This window comes from Parasteatoda tepidariorum, chromosome 2 (assembly GCF_043381705.1).
Source record: "Parasteatoda tepidariorum isolate YZ-2023 chromosome 2, CAS_Ptep_4.0, whole genome shotgun sequence".
In the NCBI taxonomy this organism is placed as follows: domain Eukaryota; kingdom Metazoa; phylum Arthropoda; class Arachnida; order Araneae; family Theridiidae; genus Parasteatoda; species Parasteatoda tepidariorum.
The window spans coordinates 75,732,785-75,745,715 of NC_092205.1; the positions used below are offsets into that span (position 1 = coordinate 75,732,785).

The following is a 12,931-nucleotide window of genomic DNA, read 5'->3' on the forward strand; positions in this document are numbered from 1 at the left end:
ACTTAAAATATCATCTCTGCACTAGTTAATTAGCATTTTTGAAGTCACCCAATTAAATCATTACGAATGCTGACCTAAAAATATATCTAATTCCAACCTCTACAGTAAAACCAAACAAGTACCAATTGAAAAGTTAAGTTAATGGAATAAATGGTTCTCAGGCCGTACGTAATGTAAATACTTGAAATAATAAATTATAAACATTAATCTTAACTACTAATTCCTAACTATTTGATTGAAATTTAAGTCCAGTTTATTAAGCGCTAATGAAGCGGAAGGTTTGAAGTTATACAATAATTATATCAATAATAATAAGATAAAATATTGAATAAGCAAGTAAAGTTATTTCAAAATATTTTCCGAAATCAATTCTTTGCTTTTACCATTTTAATAAAGTCCTCGAACGGCCTTGTTATATATTTGCCGAAAGTAATTATTTCCTAATATACCCTTTAATAAAGTCTTAGCGTATTTTTTCTTAGCTATTTTTGAATTACACGAGAAAGAATGCTAATATTAATGTCTCAAATTTTAAAAAAATTCTTCTTTTTATGAGTTGCAGGAATTTTACGAATTAATTAGGGGGAAAATGGAATGTATAAATTAAGATTGATTGAAATATCAGATTTTTATCGGAATTGATTTAGTTACTGCCACTAAATGAGGAATATAACAATATTTTTTAAATATAATTAAATTAAAATTGTGAATGAATCATATTTTAAATATATCACCAATAAATAAAGTAATATTCATTTATGTAATATTTCACAGAATTGTGCGCGTTTAATAAAATTATAGTTTTAGGAACTGCATGCTTCTTACAAATTTATTAAGAAAAATGAAAAGTATACTTTAATATTAATTGAAGTAATTGATTTTAAACTGGATAAATGTATTTATATGCAGCATATAAATATATTTTTCAATGCTTCCGAAATAAGAGGAAATTTTAATCATATTTTCAATCTACATATATACATAGAGGAGTATGCACTTTTGTACGATGACTTCATATGCTGGCAAATTATTTTTAGTAATTCCACGCAGTAATATTGTAAGTATAAAAAAACCATAGTTTTTATTATATTAATTATTTTTTTACATATTTATCGAAACTTTCTATATTAATTTATTCAATTATGAATATATGCAATTTTGATTAAGTTCTCTAACAATTAAAATATCACTTCGTTTCTTTTTATGGAAATGAAAGGCGATATTCTTATAGTTAATCAATATTTTATAAAATCTTATATTGTTCATTCAAGTCCAATACTACTTTTTGTCATCTTTCTGGCAGTAGCATGATTCTATGCGTTAAAATTTTTGTTTGTTGCTAGTAAAAAACTGATCCAGGTGCCACCTTATTTAGAGTAAAGGCTTTATCGTCCAAAGAAACTCGTAGAAATCGGAGAATTATTGTAGATAACCCATTTTTTCTCTTCTTGGTGAGGATGCAATTGAAGTTTGAAAACCAAATCACAGATGACACAAATTTCTTTCTGAAAGAACATAAAGAACCCATATGTCGAGCTTTGAGACTAACTTTCTAGGCTTTTCTAAAGATCATAAACGGTAGTATTTGATAAATTTAGTCTCTCAACAATCTCACGAATTGTTATTCTCTGGTTTGCATCAATTAATGCCTTTATTGTGTCTTCATCTGCTTAAACTGACAAGGTGCATCTTCGAGCACTTTAATCGAAATTATGCGAATAAGTTTTGTCACTGGCGTACTGCTAATACATCTTCTCCATAAATGTCGGATAATTTTTTCTTGCTTGGACATTATTTTTATCTTTTCGATAGTAAAAAAGAAAAATATGACGGAAATTCTGTTTTTCATTTTCCATATTTGAAATTGCACCAATCAAAAACTACAGCATAGAATCAATCGAATATTTTCGCGAGCAAGCGCTCCCATATCAGCTGTCAAAATATATAATGATAATGCGAATGAAGTGTAAGGTTGGTTTTGAAAAAACATAATTAATTACTCTGTTGGGAAAAAACAGAATTACTTACTGAGCAACACAATAGCATTTAAGCAGATAAAATAAAGAAAAAAACTTGCTTCAATAAATCAGATCTCGTTCAATTAGAAACTTGTCGGAAATCAAATATCGATAAGTTTCGAAATTCACAGCTACAGTCTAGTTAACAATTTGTAAATGTGTTTCAAACTAAGTATTCAAAAGTATAAAAAAATAGAAATATAAGGATTGAAAATATGCAATAGAGTAAAAGTTAAAAGAAAATTAATAAAAATTTAGCATCATAAATAAAAGAACTCAAATACCATTTATCACACGAATTGGAAAAATTGTAGAAATATTAATAATGATCAAATCTTTATTTTTTACAAATCTCACACGCTTTTATATTATAGTTTTAATTTTAAAGAAAATATTATGAGTATAATAATTGTCTGGTTATTACTTGAATATGCATTATTCTTAACTACATTACGAGTGGAAGAAAAATAGGAGTTTGATCGCTATATTTTTGCGTTATAATCTATTCTAATATCTAAAACACTAATGCCTACGAATGGAGAATTGAACTAAAGACCGGAAACAATTTGCAAGCTTTGAGCCGGCTGAGATCTTTCTCTATTTAAAAGTTCGTTAACTAGAATTTTTAAAAGTAAATTTAACTTTTTATTTAATTCATCATCTCAAATAATTTTTTTTAGTTTTAATTTCTTGAGAACTAATTGACTGAGTCATTTCGAATTTTTAAATTTTCTCATTTAAATTTACTCAGATAAGAAGAGTGTAAGAATTTTCATGCCTTCAAGTTCAGATCTTTTAGATTATTATTAGAATGAATAATGAAAAAAAAAACTAATTGTAAACAATTACTTCTTGAAAAGAATTATCTTTGAACAAAGAAGTTTTATGACCATATGTAAAAATTTTAGATCACTTCTTTAGCTCAAAAGGTATGAGAAAGTATACATAAAGAGAAATTCACCCACACTGTAAAATATTATTAATAATGTTATACCAAGCGTAATGCCCCTTAAAGATAGAATAATAATATTCAACAAATTTAATTTTTTTTTTTTTGCTTTTATCGTAACCCTGTTTTTGCGTGTTTTTTTCATACTAGCTTTGCCCAGGCTCTAAACAACAACATTTTGTTTTTGTTGAAAATTTAGTTTTCAGGCCAACCTTCACTTTTAAAGTGTCACAGAAAGTATATAAAGGCCTGAGCAAAAATCTTGTTTCAGTAATGGGCATAAAATCTGAAATAAACCTTGAGACAAGGATTTTTTCCTAAGTTAGAGAGCAATTTCTATTCTTAACTTGCGAATGAGGATTCATTCACGATATCAGAAAATTTTTCTATCTTTGGTTTGAAAAGGCAAATTTAATTTCGTTACAAAAGGGTTGTTTATATAAGCTTATTGCGAATCTCATAGTGCATATACTAGCTTAGTTAAATGGGACATTGTCTTAAGCTTGCATTGTTTATGTGCTAATCAGTCGAAAATCTCATTCGGCTTTGAGATAAAAGTTGTTGCTGGCATTTTAATCACTCTTACACTGATCAACATTATAGGTTCCAAACTTTAAACCACTCTTTTGCCCGAACTATTGGAACCATGTTTTCCAGATTGCGGTTATCCTCATATTTTTAATGTCCAGCATCTGAATCCGTCAAAACAAATATGTTCCTTCAGAGAAGGTTTGTTTATAAGTCTCATTATTTGTAACTTAAAATATCTGTTACTTAATATACTTAACTTAGTATCCTTAGTATAATATTAACTTAGTATACTTAAGGTTAGACCTTCTAACAATTACAATTGATAACTGAAAAATCCAATTCTTAGATCAAAAGTAACTCAGGGGGCGTTTTTCATTGCAAGATCCTATCACTTCATCAGGTACCATATGTGAAAGGATATTTCAACGTAAAATATAGATAATGATATCCCTTAAATTATTAAATCCAGTTTTAAAGGAATAATTTTATAATTATTTTAAATATTTTTAAATTTAAGGAAAAATTTATTTTATTTATTGCTTTTCCTTGACTTCAATGTATCGTAAATCTATTTCTATTAATCTAAAACACTAATTTGTTTTAAATTTTTGCTTAGTTATACCAAACAACAGGAATTGAACAATACTTGCATATGCTGAGGAACTTCTGATGTGTAGAGGTAAATTCGGGCCACACTACTCGCTCGTATCTTCCTCGGGTGATGTCAATTATAAGATCTTCCAGCTGAGTACCAATATTTGGATCGCTAGTAACAGAAGAGAAGAATTATATAGGTTTTTTTTTCCAATGTAATTGTTTATTCCATAAAAACGCCATTTATTTCTAAATCGAAAAATATAATCTTTATTTGCCTCTAATTAATAAAATTAAATAATATTTGAAAAGCCGATTTTAGTTACAATATTAATATACAGCTAGCTGAATATCGTTCTTCGTTCCGGGTGAAAAAAATTAAAAATTTTAATTTGATGACGTAGTACGCCTATGCTGAGTTCGTTACAATAGGATACTTGCAAGTGACGTAGTGCGGGTATCTCAATCCTTATTGGTTTTGAAACTCGGCATTTGCTTACGTTAGCAATTGTTCTTTCTATTCTATTACGAGTAAGTCAAGCTCGTAAAGTATCTATTCTCTTAAGTGACACATTCCTTAAGTTCTTACAAAAAGATTCTCTCAAAAAGATTTCGATTCATTCCCTATATATTTCTTACTTAACACAAAGCCTGACACAAAGTCATGTAGAACATAAACTAATCACGCATCGAAGTTGCCAGATGCACAAAACACAAATATATCACGGTTACAATAAAATACATACACAAATAATAAATCTAAGTTAAGTAAAATATGTAGACATGAAAGAGTTATATTTCAACAAATTCAATGTACGATGCAGCGTTGTATTTAATTAACTTCACGCTGATTATCATTCTAACTTATGTGGAGCAATTGAGCTAACTTGAACACGCCTTTTTGGTTATGAACGTTCATCTAGAGCTGACGTCCCACTTGTGGGTATCTCTGATTTTCTTTTTGAAGTGTAAGTACGCAATTACAGACAATTAGATTTTTTTATTTCTTTTTATTTGTCAAGTAGTTGCAGTCATAAATTAATGAATTCTTTGAATTTTACGGAAATTTCCACGATTACCCTGAGATAAAACATACGTAAGGAAACAGTTTCGTCAAATGTTTAATAGCTCACATTCATTAAAAACTGAATATCATAAATAAAAAAAAATTAAATCGAAACCATCAAAATAACCAAATAATACTGATGATAGCCGATTGTCAGAAATAAGAGTTGCACTTCAGATAGTGAACATCATGACCCCAATTAATAAATCCTTACCCAAATTTAGCAAAACTGGTCCAATGCATCATAGTCACTTCTGATAAGGCCACTTCGTCTGCTGTATAGTTATTTGTGAAATGGGCAAGATTTGTTACTAATGGTGCTCCAAAAACATAGGATAAGTCTTCACCTGAGAGACAACCCAATCTTTGCAAGTAATCCCCTTCCTCAGTCTGATGTGTGAAAACATAAAAGTATGTCTTTTTGGGCATGAAGAAAACTGGATTGTGAAGAGGGGTGTTGGTGGGAAAATTAGGGTTGCTATGCAACATTCCAGTCGTGATAACGGGGGAGAGAACTGTAGCATCACTCAAGGCTTCCACTGTCCCCCTAAAGATGTCTGTAGTATGAAGGTGAGGCACAGACCAGTCCATATACTCGTTGACGATTGTTAGAAAAATCTGCAAATTATAAAAGTGCATGCGTATAAGGAATGGAAATGAAAAAAAAGAAAGAAAAGTTTCTACTAAAATACTGATATTTCAAAATTTACACCATTCTTAAAAACTGCAGACATGACTTTTATTAATGCTTGATTGACATTTTCAAGATTCTTAAATTTAAATAGGGTAGATTAAGACAAGGTAAAATTAGATACAATGACAATTTTTGAAAGATGTGTTACAAATTTTGTAGCTTCTACATTAAAATAAAAACACTATTATTAATTTTAATAAGTAGAGTAAAGCTATTTTTTATCTAAAGTTACACGTGTTTCAATATGAAACACTTGAGATTTCTTTCGAACTATGAAACAGAATTTTCGAAATGCATGAATCACATTTGTCATACTAATAAATTAGCAATGCAATACTGTTTTTATCAACATCAACTGAGGATTGAAGAACCTCCTGCTTCTTACTTCCGATTAATAATTGCAGAATTTTCTCGATAAACATACATTAGAAAAATAAACAAAGAATAATTAAAATCATTAAACAAAATTTTATAAATGTGTGAGTCATATTTATCAGTCTAATAAATTAGCAATGTAATACTGTTCTTATTAACATCAACTGAAGATCGAAGAACCTCCTGCTTCTTACTTCTGAATACTATTTGCAGCCTTTTCTCATGGTAAAAAATTAGAAAGCATAAACGAAGAATAATTAAGAAAATTAAAGAAAAGTTTATAAATATGGTGTCACATTTCTCACACTAATTAATTAGCAATGGGATATTGTTTTCATTAACATTAACTGAGGATTGAAGAGCCTCTTATTTTATTGCATCCGATTAACATTTTCTCGGTGAACATAAATTAGAAAAATAAATATGTTAGAAAAAAATACGTATAATTAGCATGGTGATTTTTTTCATTAACTTACATATTACTCTTCAAAATTCTAACTTCATGTGGCAAGCGTATGAACATTCTTTATATAGATTTATTTTGATTTCAATACATCACTATTTAAGCCTCTGTTGCTTATATAACTATTTTTTACGAAATCAATCACTTTTTAAAAATTAATATTTGCTTTGCGAAAAAGAAAAATGAAAACAGTCAACAGCATCTAGCAGATTTCCAAGACATCTGCAAGAAGGCAACCTAATTGGATTTCTAAATTTTTAAATAAATAAAGAGAACTAAAGAATGCTAATGTATTGAATTTCAATGACAAGATTGGAAAGATTGAGTGAGCATTTCATATTACTTCACAGGAAAGCACCCATTACCAGAACTTAATGAAAATCGATAACGAAGCCATTATCAAGTATTTATAATATAATAATTTATTTAAATTATCTTTGAATTGTCATCGAAAAGGACTAAAAAAGATTTATTACTGTTTTAGTGAATTTGATTTTTAAGAAATATATTAAAATAAGGAGATCAAAAAAAGCTTCGAAAAATTGTTTAATGATATTTTTTTCATTGTGATGTTTGAAAACTTTTAAGGCGATTTTTATTTTCATTAAAAATATTATAAGATAATCATAGTTTATACTTAGTTACAAGTTAGTAAAATATAAATAATCAACAAATGTGAAGAAAAATTAACAAAATTTACAGAAATTACTAACTATTTTCGTATTATAATATATATTTATTTTAAAAAATTTCTTACTGCTCTTAAAATAATTTTCAATGTATAAATTACTAAAATGAGAAAATATAAATTAAAAGTTCAATAACTTATTGTAATATATATTCATGCTAAAAAATCTGTATACCTCTTTAAATTATTTTCAAACAATAAATTAGTAAATTAAGGAAACAAAAAATTAAAAAAAAATATTAAATCAAAAATTAAATTATATTTTAAAAGTTCTTAGGATTGTTGCTTTTTTCAAATAATCGAGACGGCCAAGCTTATAACTGCCATATAAATGACATTTTGTTGCCTAAATGCCAATTATTTCTATAAAATGAATATATTTAAAAACAGCAATTTAATAAAAAACATAGTATGATATATAGTATATTTATCATTAATGGATTTGCTTATAATTCAATACATACATGAAAGCATACAAAGATTTAAGTCTAAGTTTATGTAGCAATATAATCGTACGAAATAACATGTCATAGGCATTTGAGAAATTGCATTGAATTTTAAAAATTTAATGTGCTTCATTTGATAAAATATACGATTCTAAACTTAGCTTTGTCGTAAATTCCTTGGTTTCGGTTTGGTTGTTAACGTAACTTTCATTTAAACATAAAAGTCTATTACCGACCGTATGGAATTCATCCTCAACAATCATTCAAAAGCTATACTTTTCAAACTACACTAGCACAATATAGTTCGGGAACAGATCACGATAGAAATTACAAGGCCTTCGCATCATACACCCCAACCACCCAACTATGCACAGGCAGTTTTAGATTTAAAACCAACGAGGATATTACAGTTCATTCCGAGCCATTTAAATACGATCAAAGAAAATGTGCAATGTGATTAAACACCCAACTTTTAGCACGAGGAATTAAAAATCGGCCCAAACACAGACTGTACCCTCAATATCGACTAGACGACTTACCGTATAACGTAAGTTTACGAAAGAGTTAAAAAATTTCTGTTATTTTTTTTTTAAATCTGGGAATACGGTTGTATGCATGTACTGGCAAAAAAGGAAAAAATTTCATTAGCATTTTCATTTATTTGCCAGCTTTTTGTTTCAAAAAAACTATGTTTGAAATTTGCATGCCTGGCAACAAAATAATAAATGAAAAAATTTTTTCAAAACCATCTTCCTTACCTGTTGCAAGTGATGCGTAAATAAATTCCTGACCATTGTCCGTATTATTCTATCCCTTCTGTGAGTATTTATTCCCTTTATTTCCTCGACAGCTGAGAACATGAAAAAAGACTCCACTTTCGTCGTTCCAAGCATCAAATCATGTCTGAGAAATAGGTCTGGTTTGGTTTCCATCAAATACACGGGATCACGTGGGAGTACTATTCCATCTACAGTGGGTCCGAAAGCACTTAAGTGGTCAGGAGCTGGAATGTCCACTGACATTATTTCTTCTAACTGTCTTTTGCGGAGGCATTCAATGAGGGTCATACTGTCCTGCATTGAGCAATTTAATGCCTGCGCCAGTCTTCTCGTGTGATCGACGGCATCTTTCGCTATAGCCCACGGACATAATGCAGACCCACTTTGAAGAATGACACGTTGGAATAATCCTAGTAAATATATTTAGTTTCATGGAATTAAATATAGGGTTACATTTTTTAAAATCATATTGAAATAAATAAGGTATTCTCAGATTCAGAAATTCATAATAAAAAAATTTAGTTTTTTTTTTCATTTGTAATTATACTTCAGTATTTTAAATATTTTATTACTATTAAACAGTGAAAAACTCCACATAAAATTATTGTAACAAAATTATGGTATTTCCACTCAGGATGTCGGTATTTTTAAATTCGTAAAATCCGTTTTTAACGGAACATAATATGGAACAAAAAATCTGAAGTACCGCACTTTTCACAGCAATAATTATTGTAAAATCACTGAATCATCTCTAATTAAATAAATGATACTATAAAAATCATGGTATAATATTTTACGGTGAAATAGAATTTTCAGATGCAGCAGCCAAGGTGCCGGTGCAATATACAGTAATTTTAATGTAATTGAACAATGATTTTTAAAATGCGTATTATTGTTGTATATTTCTAATGTTATTCAATATTGGTTTATATTTTATTTAAATATTAACCTACTCATTATGTATGTAGCATTTATAGACATTTTTAAAAAAAGCAATTATGAATTTTAGTATGTTAAACTTTTACATGAAAAATCACAGAAAACAAATATATACTTACTGAATATTCTTTTAAAAACTAAGTAAAGTAGTTTTTTTTGTAAGGGAATAATGTTATGTTAAATTGAAGTAAAATAAGTAAGACAGTTCCGAAAACTAAAAAAAAATAGTTACTTACACAAACGTTCTGTTTGAAATAAAATTTTAATATAAGTCACAAATTGTAACTAGTTGCATAAAAATAAGCATAAAAGATGCATTTACTAGCATAAGAATTTCAAAATCCGTTAAATTATAATATGTAATAAACCAAGTTTTGAAACAAAGCTCAAAGTCATGATAATGTTTTGACATATAGTATGGTATGAAAAAGATTTTGAACTTTTAATTTTGTCCTAGACATTTTAACAAAGTCACATTGTTTAAACTAACTAATGAATGCTCTTAACACTTCTAAACCTGTTCCTGAAATGTTTCCAAACATGATCTGCATTATTTTTTAGAAAATTGTACTTTAAACCCATAGAAAGCAGTCAAATATGCCCCATGACTGCAGTTCAGTTGACTGAGTTTAAACTAAAAGTTTTTCAAAATCTCAATATAGAACTCAGCATTTTGATTTTACTTTGAGTGTTTATACATGCTTAAACCGTAAACTATAGGCAGTTGATAGTTACTACCGTTTATTATTATTACATGAATGACTCTGATGAATGACATGATGAACCGGTATATTATTTTGGAATAAAAACAATTTTAGTTTTAATAAAAACATTGCTTTTCAGACCATAAAAGTATTAAACTGAAAATACTACTCATGATTAAAAAAATATTTGCAATTTTTAATGAGTTATTTTTAATAATTTTAGCAAATAAAATGAATTTGTAAAAAGCATTTATTTAAAAATAATTGCCTTAGAAAATAAATGAGTTGTAATTAACTTATAAGCAACAACTATTTTTAACGCATGTAATTGCGAGGAAAGAAAGAATGCAATTTTAACAACATTCTCAACTTTTACAAGAAAAAAGACTTTTATAGTATAAATATTTAAAGAAAGTCAATTTTATATATCATTTATAAATTTATTTTCAATGAGATGCACAATCGGTCTTGCCGATCAGCAGACCTAGTGCGTTCTCCAGAGGTGGTATCCACTCTTTCAGGACCACGACAATGGGTGAGATACCGTTGGTCATGTTAATTTGGACGTCTAGTTTCTGCCACACTAGATGGCAGCACCGAGACTCTAATATAAATTTGTGTTAAAAACATTTCTCAGATAATAACAGTTAAAATGTATCTTTACCTTTGGCCATTGGGGAGAGCATAAGTAAATTTATACAAGCAGCGCCATGACCCTGCCCAAAGACAGTGACGTTGTTAGGATCTCCTCCAAATTCAGCAATGTTATCTTGTATCCAATGTAAAGCTGCTACTTGATCCATTAAACCATAGTTACCTCTTGCAGAACGATCAACTGCAGGCAAGAATCCTACAATTTTAAGAATTATATCACGTAATGTATGCACGTTGTATCTAAAGCACAGATAATTATGATATTTAATTCGCAGACTTTACTTTTTAAATACCAAACTATAATGAAAATAGTTTTTGTTTTTATTTATACATAAACACCACACCGTAATAAAAAGGATTTTTAAATTTTACGAAACTTTCTTTGTTTTTGTCGAAACCGCTTCCTGGAATATGCTGCGAGCAAATATTTCGTCAACGTGACGAAATAACTGTCATCCCTTCTTCGATGAAAAACATTTCGTCAAAATTGAAGAAAGATTTCGTCATGCTATCTTTTCCATAAAAAAAATCTCGAAGCGCTTAATGTATCTAACTTTTCTAATAACCATTTCATCGGGGGTACTGTAAGGTGGAATCAGTGTCTCCCAAATATCGTAAGAGGGACTGACAGAACAGAGAGATAAATGCCACAAATGCCCGAAGCGGGATTCTAACCTGCTATCTTCTTAGTACGAGATCAACGCACTTAACAGCCATACAGGCTGACCGTTTTCTCTCGTCTATATTTTCTATTGTCTAGCCACATTTTAGTTTAGTCATTCTAGTTAAAAATCTCCCACAATTCATTGAAATGAGGTTTCGTGCTGCGGAAACATTTTCGTCATATATTTGAGAGTTCTAGTTTCGTCACAAATCACGTTATTTTGTGACGAAACGATTCTCAAAATTAATGAAATACAGCTAAAAAATTGCTAAATCGTCAAAAGTGTGAATTTTGGTTTTGGTTTGGTTTTTGTTTCTGAGAGTGTATAGAATTTTTCTAACAAATTTTGTTAATAAAAATTGTGAGATCACATTACGAATAAAGCAAAGAATCTATTAATTGTGTATACTGTCGTATAATGTAAAAGAGAAGAAATATTTAATTAAAACCTCTATTTTGAAAAAAAAAATATGTTGGCAATCACTTTTCTTGAATTATATTGAATTTCCTTTAATGAGTTGATGATTTTTCAGATAATTTGTACAGAATATATACAGCTAAAAGATAATTATGTAAAATAGCTGAAATGTTCTAGATACTTCATAACCTTGAAAATATTTAATGCAAACATTTACTTTAGCTCACTGTATTATTATTAGATCGTTGATCTAGAAATACTTTGCATAACGTAGCTTTATTGAAATTAGTTAACGAATGTTTTATAAAACTTTTAATGGAGCCAAAGGGTTTTGATTTCATTAAAATAAAATGATTTCGGTTCAACGTAACAAATTAAAAATTTAAATTCGTGTTTTAATTGCTTTAAATAATTTTTAAGAGATTTTATTATCCTTTTTATTTCATAATTGTTTTTTTTTGTTTTTTTTTTTCATTTTTGAAATTTTTTTTATAAAATTTCAAAATTTTTTTCATAATAACATATTATAATAAAAGTTATAGTAAACCTTACAATCTTATGATAATGCATGCTATAATTCTTACATGCTTTATAATTTTATAACTATAATCTTTTTCTTGTAAAAATTGTAGTTTCGAAAATAAAGAAAAATAAAAAATTTAACAACTTCTTTGATGAAAAATAAAATTTAAAAAAATAAAAAAATTTTTTTTTTCTATTTGTCAATTCAAAATTTACAAAATGAAAAGAAATAATACTTACAAGATTTTATGACTCTAATAATAGTTAAAGTAATATTCTTTTATATTGAAATTAATTTATACATAAAAAATTAAAAAGTCGTTCTGGTGTTTTTTTCCCTATGGGTATTTCAAATCATATGATATACCTTTTTACGATGTCTATAAAAACGCATTAAATAACTGTAACATTGATATATATATATATA

General features: G+C 28.1%; 1 protein-coding gene and 1 long non-coding RNA gene across 2 annotated transcripts in view; one reads left to right on the forward strand and one right to left on the reverse strand.

Annotated features, from left to right (window-relative positions):
• Positions 1-4,252, forward strand: part of LOC122268861 (uncharacterized) — a 161,995-nt gene extending 157,743 nt beyond the window's left edge. The window contains exon 3 of the long non-coding RNA XR_006224729.2: positions 4,131-4,252. This is a non-coding gene — a long non-coding RNA (uncharacterized lncRNA). The remainder of the gene's footprint in view (positions 1-4,130) is intronic.
• The window catches only part of LOC107453691 (neuroligin-4, X-linked), an 85,544-nt gene that overhangs the window by 16,258 nt on the left and 56,355 nt on the right, over positions 1-12,931 (reverse strand). Inside the window, exons 3-6 of the mRNA XM_043039509.2 lie at positions 10,911-11,096; positions 8,583-9,013; positions 5,373-5,776; positions 4,149-4,264 (exon numbers count right to left, since the gene is read on the reverse strand). Of these exons, the coding sequence (XP_042895443.1) occupies positions 4,149-4,264; positions 5,373-5,776; positions 8,583-9,013; positions 10,911-11,096 (1,137 nt within the window). The remainder of the gene's footprint in view (positions 1-4,148; positions 4,265-5,372; positions 5,777-8,582; positions 9,014-10,910; positions 11,097-12,931) is intronic.